Raw genomic sequence first — 14,969 nt, forward strand, 5'->3', positions numbered from 1 at the left:
CATTATGTGCTACTCCGCATTGTTCACGTGACAATATTGTCCGTCAAGCGGTTGTGATTCAAATTGGCGCTATGTTGAGACTTGCTGATTAGTCGTCATCTCTCTGGATAAGGCTCCTCGTGTGCTCTCGTTAGTCGAGTCTGAATTGACCGAATTGACATTCAGCGTTCCTCCACAGTGGGCATCTTCTCCATGTCCACACACGCTTTACATCTGATGTTGTAACCAAGGCAACGAGCCCAGACCCCCACAGTACTAGAGAGTACTGCCTCCCCGTGCCTCGTGCTCCACTTTTCTCTCCCTCTCCCTCCAAGGTGTTGTTTGCTGCTGCTGTCTTTGTTCTCTTAAACTGCGTATAAGCAGCATCAGATTGTCCCCCCGTCTGTTATCTGCCCTATTACTGCGTACCTTCCTCATAGCTTTTTGTCTTTCTTTTTTTAGGTTTCTTTATTTATACTTGAATGGATTTTTTTGGTCCTACAGTGGCTCTGCCTTCATATCAAGCAGTCTTTAGAACTTGCAGAACGTAGGTGTTTCTTGTGTTGGTAGTTCTGCCATCAGCTGAAAGAAATGCAGCGCTAATCGGAACCATTTTTTACATTTTTGATCATCTCTATTTTCGGATAAGGACTAGCGAAGTCACTGATTTGGCTTTGGGTGTCGGCCCATACAGAGTAGCAATCTGATACCAGTGTTTGGTGAATACGCAGTATGTAGAAGAGACTGGGCTCATTAGGTTATGTGTAAAACGGCGTCAGCCTTGACTGAAGCATTTCTTCCCTGACTGTTGAATTGGCAGTGTCGTCTCATAGGAAACAACAGGGAGCCCTGCTGTTAGCGGGGCGTCTCCTTTGTTCATTATTAGTCTAATTAGTGTGTTAGTGTTGAACAGTTGGACTATTACAGAAGAAACATGTACATTTGGCTCGTTTGTTGTCACAAAACACCTTCACACCTTCTTCCAAATGACAGGAATCTGCAGGGTGAATCTCAACAGAACAGAATAGTAAAACAAGACTTTTTTTCCTCCAAATTTAAAGGCAACATGACGGAGAGATACTCTACATGTGTTTCCTACGGATGGTTTTATGGTTGAAGTGGTTCAATAGCCGGACCAGGAAGGATACATGAACTGGTCCCTCTCTGGTCCACAGGGCAGAGCTTGTTGCATCATTCATGGGGTTGCCCAATGATTTTGGAAGCCAGTCTCGGTCCTCAAATGTAGCCTATAGAGTTGGGTCCATGTCCGTTTTTTGTGTCTGGTCCGGTTTGTGTTGGAGCTTAGACCAGTTTGATATTCATGCAAACGGGCTGAACGTTATTTGTCATTACGAAATGGTAAAACACTGGTTTTAACACTCAAGCTGCATTTCCACCTGAAGTGCCAGGTCATTTTAGTCCTGGCTACTACTTTTCAAAGAATTAAAAGGTTCCTTCACCTCATTGTCTGCGTTTCCATAGTGATATAAAAACCCGGAGACTGATGAGGGTTTCTTGTCTAATGAGTTCCTCAAATGGTTCCTTGTCCCTGGGGAAGGTTCCTGTGGTCAAAAAGGGCATTTAAGTGTGTAGCGAACCAAAGAAAATGGCCTACAGGACCAAACTGTGTCGGCATGTGTGAGGGTGAGGGATCCAGCCCAGACGTGGGATCAAAAGGCTCCCTGTGATCAAGAGTCAGTCTGTGGGCCTGCAGGCGCCTGCAGTATTGATTGCTGTCCCAAAGGCTTCCCTCTGTGCGTCTGCTGGGCAGGTGAACAGGAGAGTGCTGCTCTACCGGACAGTCCTGTACAAGGTACCCATAGGGTTCAATGACATAAAGTAAAGAAGCCCAGTAAGGCCATAGTTCTACTTGCACAATCATTTTATGATTACCCTGTAAGTAATATTCCACATTCAGACTGAATGGCAACATTATCCTCAACTTAAATAAAGGGGTGTAATAGAGCGTAGATGATCTGTAATGAATATGTAAATGGCTGATCAGCATTAATGCTTTCTCGTCCCTCATAACGCTACATTGTTAAACTCAAATACATGGAGTTTTCTCAGCAATATGAAATGGATATTAGAAATGAATTATGACCTGTTTAACTTCTTAACGAAAGCCTTCATAAGCAGCTTTAGAATACATCAGTAAAAGTTTTTTAATTAGAATACAATCTCTTATTTCCTAATCTTTTGAATTCCGTGTTTTTATGCAGATAACCACTATAGATGACAATATCAACAAAGTAAAAGGATAGCTTTTAGTTTTTTTGAATGTTTGCACTGACTTGGGGACGGTTGAAATGATTTTTTGGGACGATGATGAACCAAACAAGAGTCTGGAGCCTTGTACTCCAGCTGCTATAACGAAACAACGGTCTGTATGGGCCAATACAGCATCATCGGTACCAGCGGCATAATTTACGTTGCTGTGGTTTGAAAATTAGGAAAAAAATAGGAAATTATGGAAAGGGAGCTAGAGAGTGAAGGCAGTCGACCCACCACTGCGTGAGCTGGGTGTGAATTAGGGCTGTGCGGTTTACCGGTTTCACATTTCCGTACGGTATGAATTTTTCACATACCGTCATAGCCTTAACAACAGCCGTCGCTCTTCAGCAGGCAGCAACATTCTTTCTTCACAGCTCATTGCTGAGGACGCAGCGGTCGGAGCTACTTATTACGTGTATTGAGATGGTCATGGTTTCTAACTTTATAACAACAATTAATAAGCCACAACTAACACTCTTTAACAGATAAAACATCACGACGCAACAATTTGTAACGCTAATAATTGTACATTTATAAATTTACACCGCCGAACTGCATGCTGGGTACAGCTCGCCCACTATCACAGAAACTCCGTCGCAGGAACAGACATACCCTTTTGGTCTGTCTGTTCCTGTTTCTTTTCACCTAGATTCCCCTGGGTCTTAAGTAGGGGTGGGGGTAAAAATCAACACAGCATAGTATTGCGATATTTTGCGTGCCAATATTGTATCGATACACGGAAGCCAAGTATCGATCCTTCATTCAATTATAAACTTTTTGGACGTCGAATAATAAAATCATCAGTGTTTTTAGCCCACTAGATGGTGCTGTGTTGTTGATGGTGCCGAGAAAGAAATGCGCCGTCCGCATTTAAATCAAACGTCAGGACTTCCTGTCACTAGTAGCGCCACTGCTCGCACAGCTGTTACACGACGCACGGGACACCATGCGCGACACGACGCTGGTCAAAGACGTTAAAAAAAGAATAAGTCCAACTGGCTGCTGGTACTCTAGCGCTGGAAGCGTCCGTCATTCAGACGCACTTGTGTGCGGCTACGGGTAATATTATAAACCCAGACACGACGGCGTTTGATGTTCCGATGTTTTTAAGGGATTTCCACAAGTATAAAGCTTGAGTGGTTATTTCCATGGTCAATGGCGGAAATGAAAACTGCACAGAGATAAATAAATCGCAATATCAATATATCGCAGTATCGTTATAGTATCGAATCGAGACTCAAGCATCGTGATAAAATTGAATCGTGGGACCTCTGGTGACTCCTAGTCCTACATTCCTCCATGTTTAGCTTCCTAACACCCTCTGTGTACCAACGTATAAACAGTTGTTCACCACTCGCAACAGCTTTTCAGTTGGCCGGCGGTCCTTTTCGGTGTCAATGAATGAATGTGTTTAAAATACCTTGATATACCGTGAAACCGCCAGAATCTTACAAAATACCGTGATATGAATTTTTGGCCATACCGCCCAGCCCTGATGCTGGGTTGCAGATTTGGAAATGTTGTAGAAATGGTCAGGCCCCCATGTCCGACCATCAGACAAGCAGCTCGGAAGCCACATAGGCGGTCAGCCTCTGGGCTCATCCTAGCTCTGTCTTTGAAAATGGGAGAACCCTGGCAGAAGTCTCAGAGCTAAATGTTGACGGGCACAATCTGCACTTTGCTCCAGCGCTTCATAAAGTAGAGTACTGCTGCGTTAAGACCAAAATGCATCTTTCTATATTTATAATTGGATTTCAAAGGTGCTCTGATTAGCCTGCTCTGCCCAAAAGGACTGCTTGGATCTAGAGAATGCTACAGAGCACACTGTATAAACCGCAGTTAGTGTCGTTATCCTAACATTGCTCTGGCCGATTGGGGATTTGTGGAGTTGTGCACTTTTCTTATTTCCTTCTGAGCAGGAGTTGGTTAGCAGAACAAAACTGAACTGCATTAACAGTAGCCTGAGGGATGGGCTCTCCACAGCCGGGCAGCATCAAGTAAAGGCAATCCATCCCTGCTGCTGGTTTACACAGCAGATCGCTTTGCGTGTTGCATTTAGGTCAAATGGGTCAAGATGTAATCCAGGTTATACATGTCAAATCCCTTTCTTGGTGTTTTCTTTGAACTTTCTTTTTTTTCTTTTGCACAATTCAAACAATAAAAAGACCAAAGGAAGAGAAAGGAAGAGTAGGAAGAGACCAAAATACAACTGGCCTTTTTTGAAGCCTCCACCTATATATATTTAAAAAAATTTGAATATTTTTTACGGAAACCATACTGGTGTTTGTAAAGAATTGAATTAGACTCTATATGAAACAAGATCCTTTTTTGTACAATCTTTTCTAGTATTTTTGAAAAACAAGGCAATATAGATGTGGGTCTATAGTTGTTGAAACAACATGGGGTTTCTGCTTTAAACAAAGGAATAACTTTCACAATTTGTAATCTTCCGGCACAACACCTGTCTAAAAGACAAGGTGAAGATGTGAACAAGTGGCTGCAGTATTGACTGTTGGCATAGTCGGTGCAGTCAGGAATACCAACAGTGAAACCTCAAAACATGCTCCATCGTTCCCTGTTGTCTGGATAAATTAGCGTACATTTCCACAGTATACGTCCTTTGGTACAACAGCGTCATGTTATACTCAACAGCACAATGTCTTTCAGCGTGTGTTTACATTTTAGCGTTTTCAGGAGTAAATTATAATGATATAATTTCATCCGCAGTCCTTCACAATTGTTTTTCCAGAATAGATTTATATCATGAGCCAATAGAAATGTTGCCTCCGACCTGGGGCTTTTGTCGGCGATCTCCAAAAGCTGTCAGCGCAGGGCTAAGATCATGTATCGTAAAACTGCATTATTTGTCGGTATGTCGTCGATCATCGGCCCCAGGGAGGTTGAGAAGAGTTCGGTTACGGCCAGGTCACACCGAGAAGCGTCTCTAGAAACGCGCCGCCCGCAAAACCACTGTTTTCCTATGGCACGTGTTCTTGGCGTGAGCTCCGGTCTTGCGCCGTATATTTCAGTTTTTTATAGAAGCCTTTCACCGCCAGGCGCACCAATCGTTAATGTCGCACTTTAATTTTTTACAATGACACTGCACGCTCTGTCATGCCAAATTGCACCAACTTTGATACTTTTGGTCCCCAGCAATACACCCACCAAATGTTAGGTAGATACTGACCTGCTAAGAAACTTGTGTTCAGCAGCAGAAAGCGTTGAAAAAGTCATGTGTGCCCGCTAACCTAATTTAAAAAAGTTGGCCTGATTTCCTGCATGTTGTGGGGAAATGGTTTGATGGGATGTGACACACACACATAATTGATATTCCGGCCACATGGAGTGTAACTGCAGCCCAGGGGCATGCGTCTGTCCTTCCCATTAGCTTCCTGTGCAGGAACCGTCAAATTCTGCCCCCAAAGTAATGGCAAGGACACTGGCTGTATTTTCAGTGCCCACCATTCACGATTTTGGACACGTCTCGCTAAAGCCAATCTTATTTCCTAGGGGTTGCTCTGTTCCTCGAAGGTATTGAATTCTTCCCATCAAACCAAGCCACTATAGAGATCCTTGCATCTGAAAAGAGCGCCTGGTTTCATTGATTTCTGCTGTTATTATTATGTCATAGTCCACAGTGTGAAGTAGTGATCTTGTTAAAGGATTTTTGGTGGAGAAATTGCCTCTCGCTGTCATCCATCTTCTCTCCCTTTCTCTTCCTCCCACGGGACAGGCAGAACCCCTGTCAGCGGTGACAGGCGTATCCGATGCGTTTGCTTTGCATTGCCGTGTGTTCATGCGAGTGTGAGTAAATAACCATGTTCGGCACGAGATCCCAGATGGAATTTTGTGGAAAATTGCATATATGCTCAGACGCTCAATCCCTTTAATGAACATGTCGTGTATGCACATGTTTTGTCCCCCATACTCTTGTGTTTTTAGATTTCTTTTTTTTCAGTTGCACTGGTGTTTTTTTTCTTTTTTGACAACTTTCCAACCCTTCTAATTTTTCTTCTTCTTCTGTCTGCTTGTTTTCTCGCCTCCAGTGGAGAAATGTATGAGCTCCATGCAGATGGGGACCCAGATGGTGAAGCTCCGCGGCGGCTCCAAGGGACTGGTGCGGTTCTTCTTCCTGGACGAACACAAGTCCTGCATCCGCTGGAGGCCCTCGCGCAAGAACGAAAAGGCCAAGAGTGAGTGTCTTCTTCTTCCAGTAACCAGGGAACAGCATATGAACTGTCTCTTTGCTCCTGTTGATCAATGTATTCATGCTTCAAACACATGGCAAGCCATTTGTGTCATGTCCCGTGTGACGGGCAACGTGCTCGCTCAGTGTTGCTGAACCTTCATTTGTCATCTTTCTAGAGACACTCGACCCAGTGCGCCTTCAACAATTCAATTCAATTTGTCTAAAGACAATGGCCACAGCCTTTTTTTTTTATACATACTGAGTGATTGCACCAGCCTCTGTTAACAGACAGACGTCTTACATTTAATGACCCGAGGCAACATGTAATTCAATTCAATAAATCATAAAGAAGGGAGGTAATGTTTACTAACTGGACTTTGGGCTCCAACCACTTGAACCTTTTAGTGCACAAGAATCTGCCTTTTATACAAATGAAGTGGTGACGCGTTAATGGAGGAAAACGTGCCAGGTCGTTGCACCCACAAGTTCGGCCTCCTCTCCATTTGGTGTGAGCAGTAGCTTCTGCTGGCTTCTGTTAGCAAACAGTAGATGCTTTATAATGCTGGTGTCACTGAGTCAGATGGCTTCTTTTATTAATCTACCTGTATTCTGGTGTGAGCATGTCACAGGTAAACATTACCATAATGTATTCACGTCAAAACGTCTTCACTGAGCCTTCATTGTTGGTCACCCACAATAAGTGTGATGATGCTGGTACTCAGCTGGCTCCTCTTTCTCCCCTTTTCTGTTCTTTAGAACTGGGCATTTATTTTACGCTATGTATGTAAGCAGAACCAAACAGTTTCCCGCAGTGCTTGAGAATAAAGAGAGGCAGCTCTGGGGGTCTCATGGGGACTTAAGGGCTCAGTTTCCTGTTGCTCTCCCTCCTCTCTAGCCCTGGATTTAATAAGCTTCTTAAGTCGACTTAATTATTCATCAGCTTCAATCTGCCCAAACAGTGTCTTACACACACTTGCCGCTTAAATGGAAATGACAAGGGGGGGTGGGGGGGGGCTTTCTGCAAAGAAGCTAAAACCCAAGTCTCAGAATTTATCATACATCTTAAACCTTTTACTGTTGGGTGAGTAAAAGGTGAACACAAATGCTGCAATCCAGACTTTCTTCAGCTGATTACGTCCAAGAAAGTGTGTGTGTGTGTGTGTGTGTGTGTGTGGCACTGTGTTTAAGCAGCTTTATCACAGCGGAGCGGTGACATTCCTCACCGAGCATTTATCTTAAACTAGCCGCCACGCACATTTGATAATCTGACATCCAAGTAGGAGTGATGCCGTCTTCTCCGCAGATACATAGTGACGAGTCGAGCCTTCTGGAGAGTAGACGGATGCATGTTCCCAGCATTTAGTCCCATCCAGACGCATGCATGCGCCCCCCACCCCCATTTGAGACCTTGACAGGTCTCTGTCACTGAAGAGGAACACTCCAGCCACCGTAGCCTCCTCTGGCGCCGTATCCCCGGCTCTCTGTGAGGCGTCTCACTGGGCGCCCACTGTGGCAGACTGACAGACAGGAAGCGCTGCAGGCTTCAGGTCTGCTCTCTCACCGACGGGGTGCCCTCTGTATCTGGCAAGGACATTTATCTTCTCTGGCTCCGAAAAGATTTACATTTTGAGCATAGCAACCAGCCAGCTACAAACAGTTAGTGTTAGTCTGGTCAACTGTTATTAGAACTGTGGTCTCAATACTAGAGGCGGGCCGTGCGTTTTCGACCTAGGCCTGCAGTGCCATGTGTCCACATCAGGTGCGGACTGGAAAAAAAGAGTAACTGTCAGACCGACCCGCGCGTGTATTGAACACAGCGCTGCCCACTACACAACGCGTTCATACAGACTGGCATGTGTGGACAGCAGACGCTCACTCTGCTATATGGACGATTTTTTTTGCACTATTTTTTTTGCACTATATATTTTAACCTTATAAGCACCAGCGCCTATTAAAAAAAGAAAAGAACAGTTTTTTAAAAACGTTTCCTTAATTATCTCTGCAACCACATGGTTGTTTAACTTAATTTAAATTGCTACAATACCGTAACCCTTGTGAGAAAAGACATATGGTTTAAAAACAACAACTATAAAGTTATAAAACGGACGGAGTTTTTTTTTCTTTTTCAGATGTTTCTGAGTCCTTTGACGAGTGGACACTCAGTGGATCAATCTGCAATCACGCTGTGTCGGAAAATGCATGTTGTCCAAATCAAGCACAAGTCACATTTAGTTATAACAAAACAATCCAACAAAACCGCAGCACTGAAACACTGCAGTGCACACACACAAGACATCACGCGCACCTTGGTGAGGAAAGAGACGCGGAACCAGCAGCAACAACAGCTCTGTGGCTTGTTTATGATTTAAATACGACTGCAGATGTAAAAAACAGTGACACAACCAGCATTTCACTCACCAGATGCACGTAACCCTCTGTGCGAAAGGCGTCATCAGTAAATCCACCAGCAAGGCCTGAGATTCTAGGTTTGAGATTCTAGCTTCTTCTCCTTCTTTCGTATGCTGTATAATTATAATACATGTAGTGTATTTGTGAAAAACAATTAACTTATAAAATAGCTCTCCATTTGCGATTCTGTTTAGGCCAGCAGTGAAGGCTTAGCAGGCCCTGGCGGCCCGCCACTGCTCAATACATTTTAACATTAACTTAAATATATTGATGTAGTAAATAAATGACAACAACGTGTAAAACAAATGAGCTTTTGAGCCTTTTAGTCAAACTTGAGCAAACTGCTACCAGGTCAGAATCTACCTGACTGGCTTTGGTCTGAGAAAAAAAAAAACATGGGTGTGGTTTTGAATGTCAAAGAATTTAAGTAATACTTGTTGTTGAAATTGCGTACCTAATTTATTAGCATACAGTTCATGGTTTGTGTTGAGCTTACGTTAGCAGTCATTGGGCGGTTGCCCAAAAAGGCCCAGCAAGCAAGGAAGAAAGCCCTCCGTTTGACTGGGCAACGAGCAGGCAGTGCAGTACGCTTTGACTGATCAGACCCTCCACGTGGAGCTGCGTGAGTCTAATAACATGATGCTGAAGGTAGAGGTTCCTCAGTGAACACACACACCATGAGCATCTTAGCATTTAGCCAGACCCAGCTGGTACGCCCGGCCTAGGGGAGCCTGAGCGCAACGTAACATGCGAGTCTCAAAACCTCCCAATGCCACTTTAAAGTGGACGCGATACGTTCAAATGCATTAAAGTATAAATCTACTTCAGACTCCCTGAATGGTGGTACCAGTGCTATATGCCTGCTGACATCGAAGCTATCTCGGGGAGACTGTGGGGTTTGATTTGGTATAGGTGACTGGGGCGGGCCACCAGGCTGGCGTTCCAGTTCTAAGGCTCTCACCCTAAGGTGCATAGCTTCCACCTCTAACTCCCGATTCCTCAAATCCAGCTCTCTAATGCGGAGTGTCAGCTTGAGCTGCTCAGTCGCCATCTTCGGCGTAGCTTGATCATCCACTTTCTTTGGCCCTGTAGTCAACAACCCCCTCTCCCCTAGCTTATCAGACACAAGCTGTCTCGGTTCCTCTTTGTTTACCGTCACAGGCACTTGTATGTCAAACGAGTTTGCAACGAGCACCAACTCCCCCTTTCTACATTTATTTAGCTGCTGAAGTGTAGGATCAGCCACAAGCTTGTCCAAATCGAAGTCCATTTTCACCCAGCACCATACAATGTTGAAATTTCAAAAAATCTGCATTTTCGGCATCAGCTCCCAGTATTTCTGCAGCAGAATCTGAGGCTTTTGGAATTATAGGTTAAGCAAATGGAAGTACTTCAAATGTGTTCTTAAGTTGTGTTTGAATACTTGTGCTTAACTCTTAGGTCCCTGAAGACCACCTGAAGTCCTCATCCCACAGCGGTAGTAGTAGTGGTTATCTTTATCTAGCAGATACCTGGTGCAGACTCCTGCATCATTTATACAAGTTCTGATAGGAGAAGCATGTGTCCATGCTTATCTACAGCTGCAGGGTTTGAGGACAACACTGACAGCCACATGGGAAAACGCACAGCTCAGCAGCTGCATGTCCAATATCGTGTCGAGGACATCTTCGACATTGTATATTTTCACATACGACTGCCATAAAACCACAGGTTCTATACCGTGCGGCCCGAGGGAGGCTGTGCGTGGCTGCATAATTAATGAGCGTGTATGTAAACAATGTGTCATCCATGTATGACTGAGGGAGATGATAGATGATTATCTCCTCTGGACGTGGGGGGTTTTAGGGGATTGAACCCCAGCAGAAGTTTCAAAACAGCACGCGGCTGAACAAGAAGCAGAAGTGCTAACCGTGCTCTGCTGTCATGGGGGAAACTAATGAATGGCTCGAGGCCGTGTCTTCCCGTAAAGTGTCATTACCATCTCATGAATGTTGCATCTTAATAAACAGAGCGCTCTCTCGCTCTGCTCGTTGAGTTGACTATTTTTAATCCTGCATATCATAAAGCCCCATTAAACTATCCCTATGCCCACAACAATTAATTCACTATCTCGCCCAAAGGGAGGAATTCTCAAAACCAATAGAATGCTAAAGACTGCAGGAGGATATGTTGCCTTTAATAAACTGAGTTGTGCTCTATTGCAGGTGTGTGTGTGTGTGTGTGTGTGTGTGTGTGTGTGTGTGGTTTTAAACCTATTTTAATAGCTCTTACTTTTGATCCGCTTCTGATGGCACACAAGGCCTCAAGACCTGGAGGTCTTCTTCCTTTATTGAGACGTTTGTTGAAGTTAAAGTAGCAACAACAGTTTCAAAGCACTTCATTACAAACACAAGGCCTGTGTGAAACGCTTCCCTCCCACAGATGTACGTTAATTATCAAAAGCCAAAGTAGTCATGAGGTGTCAGAATGGCTCCTGTTGAAGAGTTACATTATTGGATTGGAACAGTGCATCATCTTTTTCTAACCAAATGGTTTGTGTCTGAGGAGTAACTACTAACTGGAATCTTAGCGTATTGCAGTAAAAAGTGCATTATTTCCCTCTGAAGTTTAGTGCAAAGAGTACATTGAACTAATTGAAAAGTCCTGAAGTGGTGGTACTTTGTCACATCCCACCACTTGACTAGCTGACACTCTGCTTTTCTCCGACAGTCTCCGTCGACTCCGTCCGGGAGGTGCGTGAGGGGAAGCAGTCTGAGATCTTCCAGCGCTACTCGGAGGGCAGTTTCGACCCGAACTGTTGCTTCAGTCTGTACTACGGAGAGCACATGGAGTCCCTGGACCTGGTGTCCGGCACCGGAGAGGAAGCGCGGACCTGGATCACGGGCCTCAAGTATCTGATGGCGGGCATCAGCGATGAGGACGGCCTGGCCAAGAGGCAGCGCACCAGAGACCAATATCCTTTGGTTCCACAGTTGGTTTGATAAGTTGGCTTTTTAAGATCACAACTTCCTGTAAAGAACGTCTGTCGTATGTAGTTTCATAATCAACATTATACGGGGCTAAAATCTGTGGGGAGTTTGATTTAAAAGCGCGATGGGCTGAGACTCCTCAGCAGACAGCGCACTAACCACGGAGTAAATGTCCTGAATCTCCACGCTGCCTTTCCTTAACCCAGCATGTCATCACATGGCTGAAGCAGACATTCACCGAGGCTGATAAGAACGGCGACGGCAGCTTGAGCATCAGCGAGGTGCTGCAGCTCCTGCACAAGCTCAACGTCAACCTGCCCCGACAGAAGGTCAAGCAGATGTTTAAGGTACAGAAACAACGAGGGCAGAGCCTCATCGGGGGAGGGAGGGGTCCGGAAAGGGTTTTTAAGCCAATCGGCGACTTGCTGCACTCAATTTCATCCTGTAGTTCAGGGAGAGAAAAATTCCACTTTGAAGCAAATCTAAAGCTTGTCTCATGCTGACCAAATGTCACAACTACTCCAGGATATTGGTGCATCGGTGTAAATGTCCAAATTCCAATACCTGGATTTTTATATATTTGCACATGAATTGAAATGTATCTATGGGCGGGGGGGGGGGGGGGAGACATAGTTTTTTGTTGCCTCACCAAATGTGAAACTGTTGACCAAGTTGTTTCGCCTCGTCACATTTCCAGTACATTCTGTAAAATCACAGTTAAATACCTTTAGAATCCACAGGAGTCGTTACTTCCTAAGCTGCTGATTGCAGCACATTGCCTATACGCTCAGAGGACAAAGCGCTGGTAAGTCTTATTGATTAAAGTCTGGAGGTAGAGTCTAGGGAAACACTGCTTAAAGGTCAGGCTGGATTGAATGGCAGCTAGCGACATTTGTCAGCAATGAAATAGGTCAAAGCTGAGACCTTCAGTTTTGAGTTTTGAGCCCATACTTGAGTTCTGTTACCCAAAACCCAACGGATACTAACAAAGACGCAGCTTGTACAAATCTAAAATACACTTGGCCAGTCTTCTGCCTTTTAAAAAAAATGTAAAATACACTTGGCCAGTCTTCTGCATCCATGGCATTTCTTTGGCATGATAATGGTCAGTAATGGAGGAAATATGAGTCCAATTGCGTTTGTGTCTGTAATTTACCTGCTAAGTAGAGTCAGGTCGGGGCTTAAAGTAACAGTCGGGATCTGGTTCTGGTCTCAGTTTTAGGTGATGGAATAATAATTATAGTAGTGGAACTATCACAGAGAAAGGTAGCGCCACGGCTCAGCTCTATTTGCTTGCAACTGTTCTTGTTTTGGTTTTCCATCAGTGGTTGATTGTACCTTGTAGCTTTTTTTTTTTTGGTACCACCTTGGTTCGAGGTTCCAACTGAGCTGAACCGATACTAAAAGGTTAAAACACTCGCGTGACATGCAACATCCTGGACGTTTTTTTTTTTTAGATGGCCAAGCTATGGTTGACAGCGACAGCAATTATTTGATCACTAAACCCAGGCTGCAACCGCTGGTTCTGACAAGTGAAGCAAATGCAAAAGTGGCTTATACCTGCATTCTCTCTACTGACCACCTGCCTGAACTCAAGGCTTCAAAACGGCAGTCCACAAACCAATGGGTGACGTCACCGTGACTACGCCCACTTCTCAAATACAGACCTAACTATCTGCAGTGGAGAAACTAAATTGATAAAAGTACTGGTACCAAAAGTGAGTCGAGTTGAATTATGCAGAGGAAATTCAATTCAGTTTATTTTATATAGCCCAACATCACAAATACAAGTTTGCCTCGGAGGGCTTTACAATCTGTAACATAACATCCCTGTCCCGGGACCTCACATCGGATCAGGAAAAACTCCCCCAAAAAGATAGTAAAAACCCTTTCACAGGGAAAAAAGGGGAAGAAACCTGAGGGAGAGCAACAGAGGAGGATCCCTCTCCCTGGATGGACAGAAGCAATAGATGTCATGTGACCAGAATGAATAACGTAACGGAGTTACAGCACATTACATGAATGTGACAGAAATGGTCCATGATCCAGATAGCCACGATCCATTAAGAAATGTGGCCTTATGGAGTATTGCAGAGTCTCTAGAGCAAGAACAAGTTAATTTTGTTGTCGGATATAAAAATCCTCTTTGCATACGACTTGTTGGGAATGTTGTCTTCTCCCATTTTTAATAAGAAATGATGTAAAAAAGTTTCATAAAACTGTCCAGCTAATGAGCAGCACTCAGCAGACAGTAAGTGGGCTCACCCGGTCCCTTGAGACTGCAGTGTGTCCTCACTTCCTGACAGATTGTGTGTTCGCAGTAAAGACGCTCTGACGGATCGCCACTGCTGCAGATGTTGGCAAGCGCACGGCTCAGCCAGCAACTCTCCTCCTCAGCAGAGGGATCAGCATGCCGCCGTGGTCAATGTGTTGTTTTAACCCTGTGCCAACAGAGCATCTAGCCGTCGCTAAGTCCAGCGGCATGTTGACTGTCTCCCATATGGTGCTGCTGGGACACAGATGGTCTCCTTTGTAATGGCGGGTAAACCCAGTAGAGACCGATCTGGCCCCTTATGTGTCTGTGGACATTCGGGACAATATTGTGTGTTGACAATCTCTCGACCAGTTATTTAGCCTTAACTGTGTGTGTGTGTGTGTGTGTGTGTGTGTGTGTGTGTGTGTGTGGGGGGAACCGGGGGACCGGATCGCTTTTCCAGTTGTCCAATGTGCACGTGTTACAGCACATTGTTGAATACGTTAAAATATTAATGGGGTTAAAGGACTTCTTAGTCCTGTGAAATGCAGAGTTCTCTTGTACTGACTGGATTTTGTGATGTTTTGCCCAAAGCATTTGAGTCAATAAGCACCTGCAGACTCCCATATGAACATAAACAGTCCACAGCACAAGGTGAACATTACAGCCGTCATAAAGGTGGGATTTATATCAGTGCCGTGGTCGTAGACTGCACTAGCAAGCAGGACCAAATGAACTAGCAATTGATTATATGTGATAGTAGCAGTTTATATGAATGAATGAATTACATATAATTGCTGTGTATAATAGATGCTTGTAACACTTTATGAGTTTATTCATGAGTAACTGTCACACGCGTTTAAACATTTAGAAATGTGCTGATGTATGCTGCCTT

General features: G+C 44.5%; 1 protein-coding gene across 1 annotated transcript in view; it reads left to right on the forward strand.

Moving 5' to 3' along the window:
- The window catches only part of plch2a (phospholipase C, eta 2a), a gene marked incomplete at both ends in the record, with an annotated part of 170,964 nt that overhangs the window by 111,696 nt on the left and 44,299 nt on the right, over nt 1-14,969 (forward strand). The window contains 3 exons of the mRNA XM_079226116.1: nt 6,300-6,446; nt 11,561-11,805; nt 12,039-12,167. Of these exons, the coding sequence (XP_079082242.1) occupies nt 6,300-6,446; nt 11,561-11,805; nt 12,039-12,167 (521 nt within the window). The remainder of the gene's footprint in view (nt 1-6,299; nt 6,447-11,560; nt 11,806-12,038; nt 12,168-14,969) is intronic.

This window comes from Taurulus bubalis (genome assembly GCF_910589615.1).
Source record: "Taurulus bubalis genome assembly, chromosome: 11".
NCBI lineage: Eukaryota > Metazoa > Chordata > Actinopteri > Perciformes > Cottidae > Taurulus > Taurulus bubalis.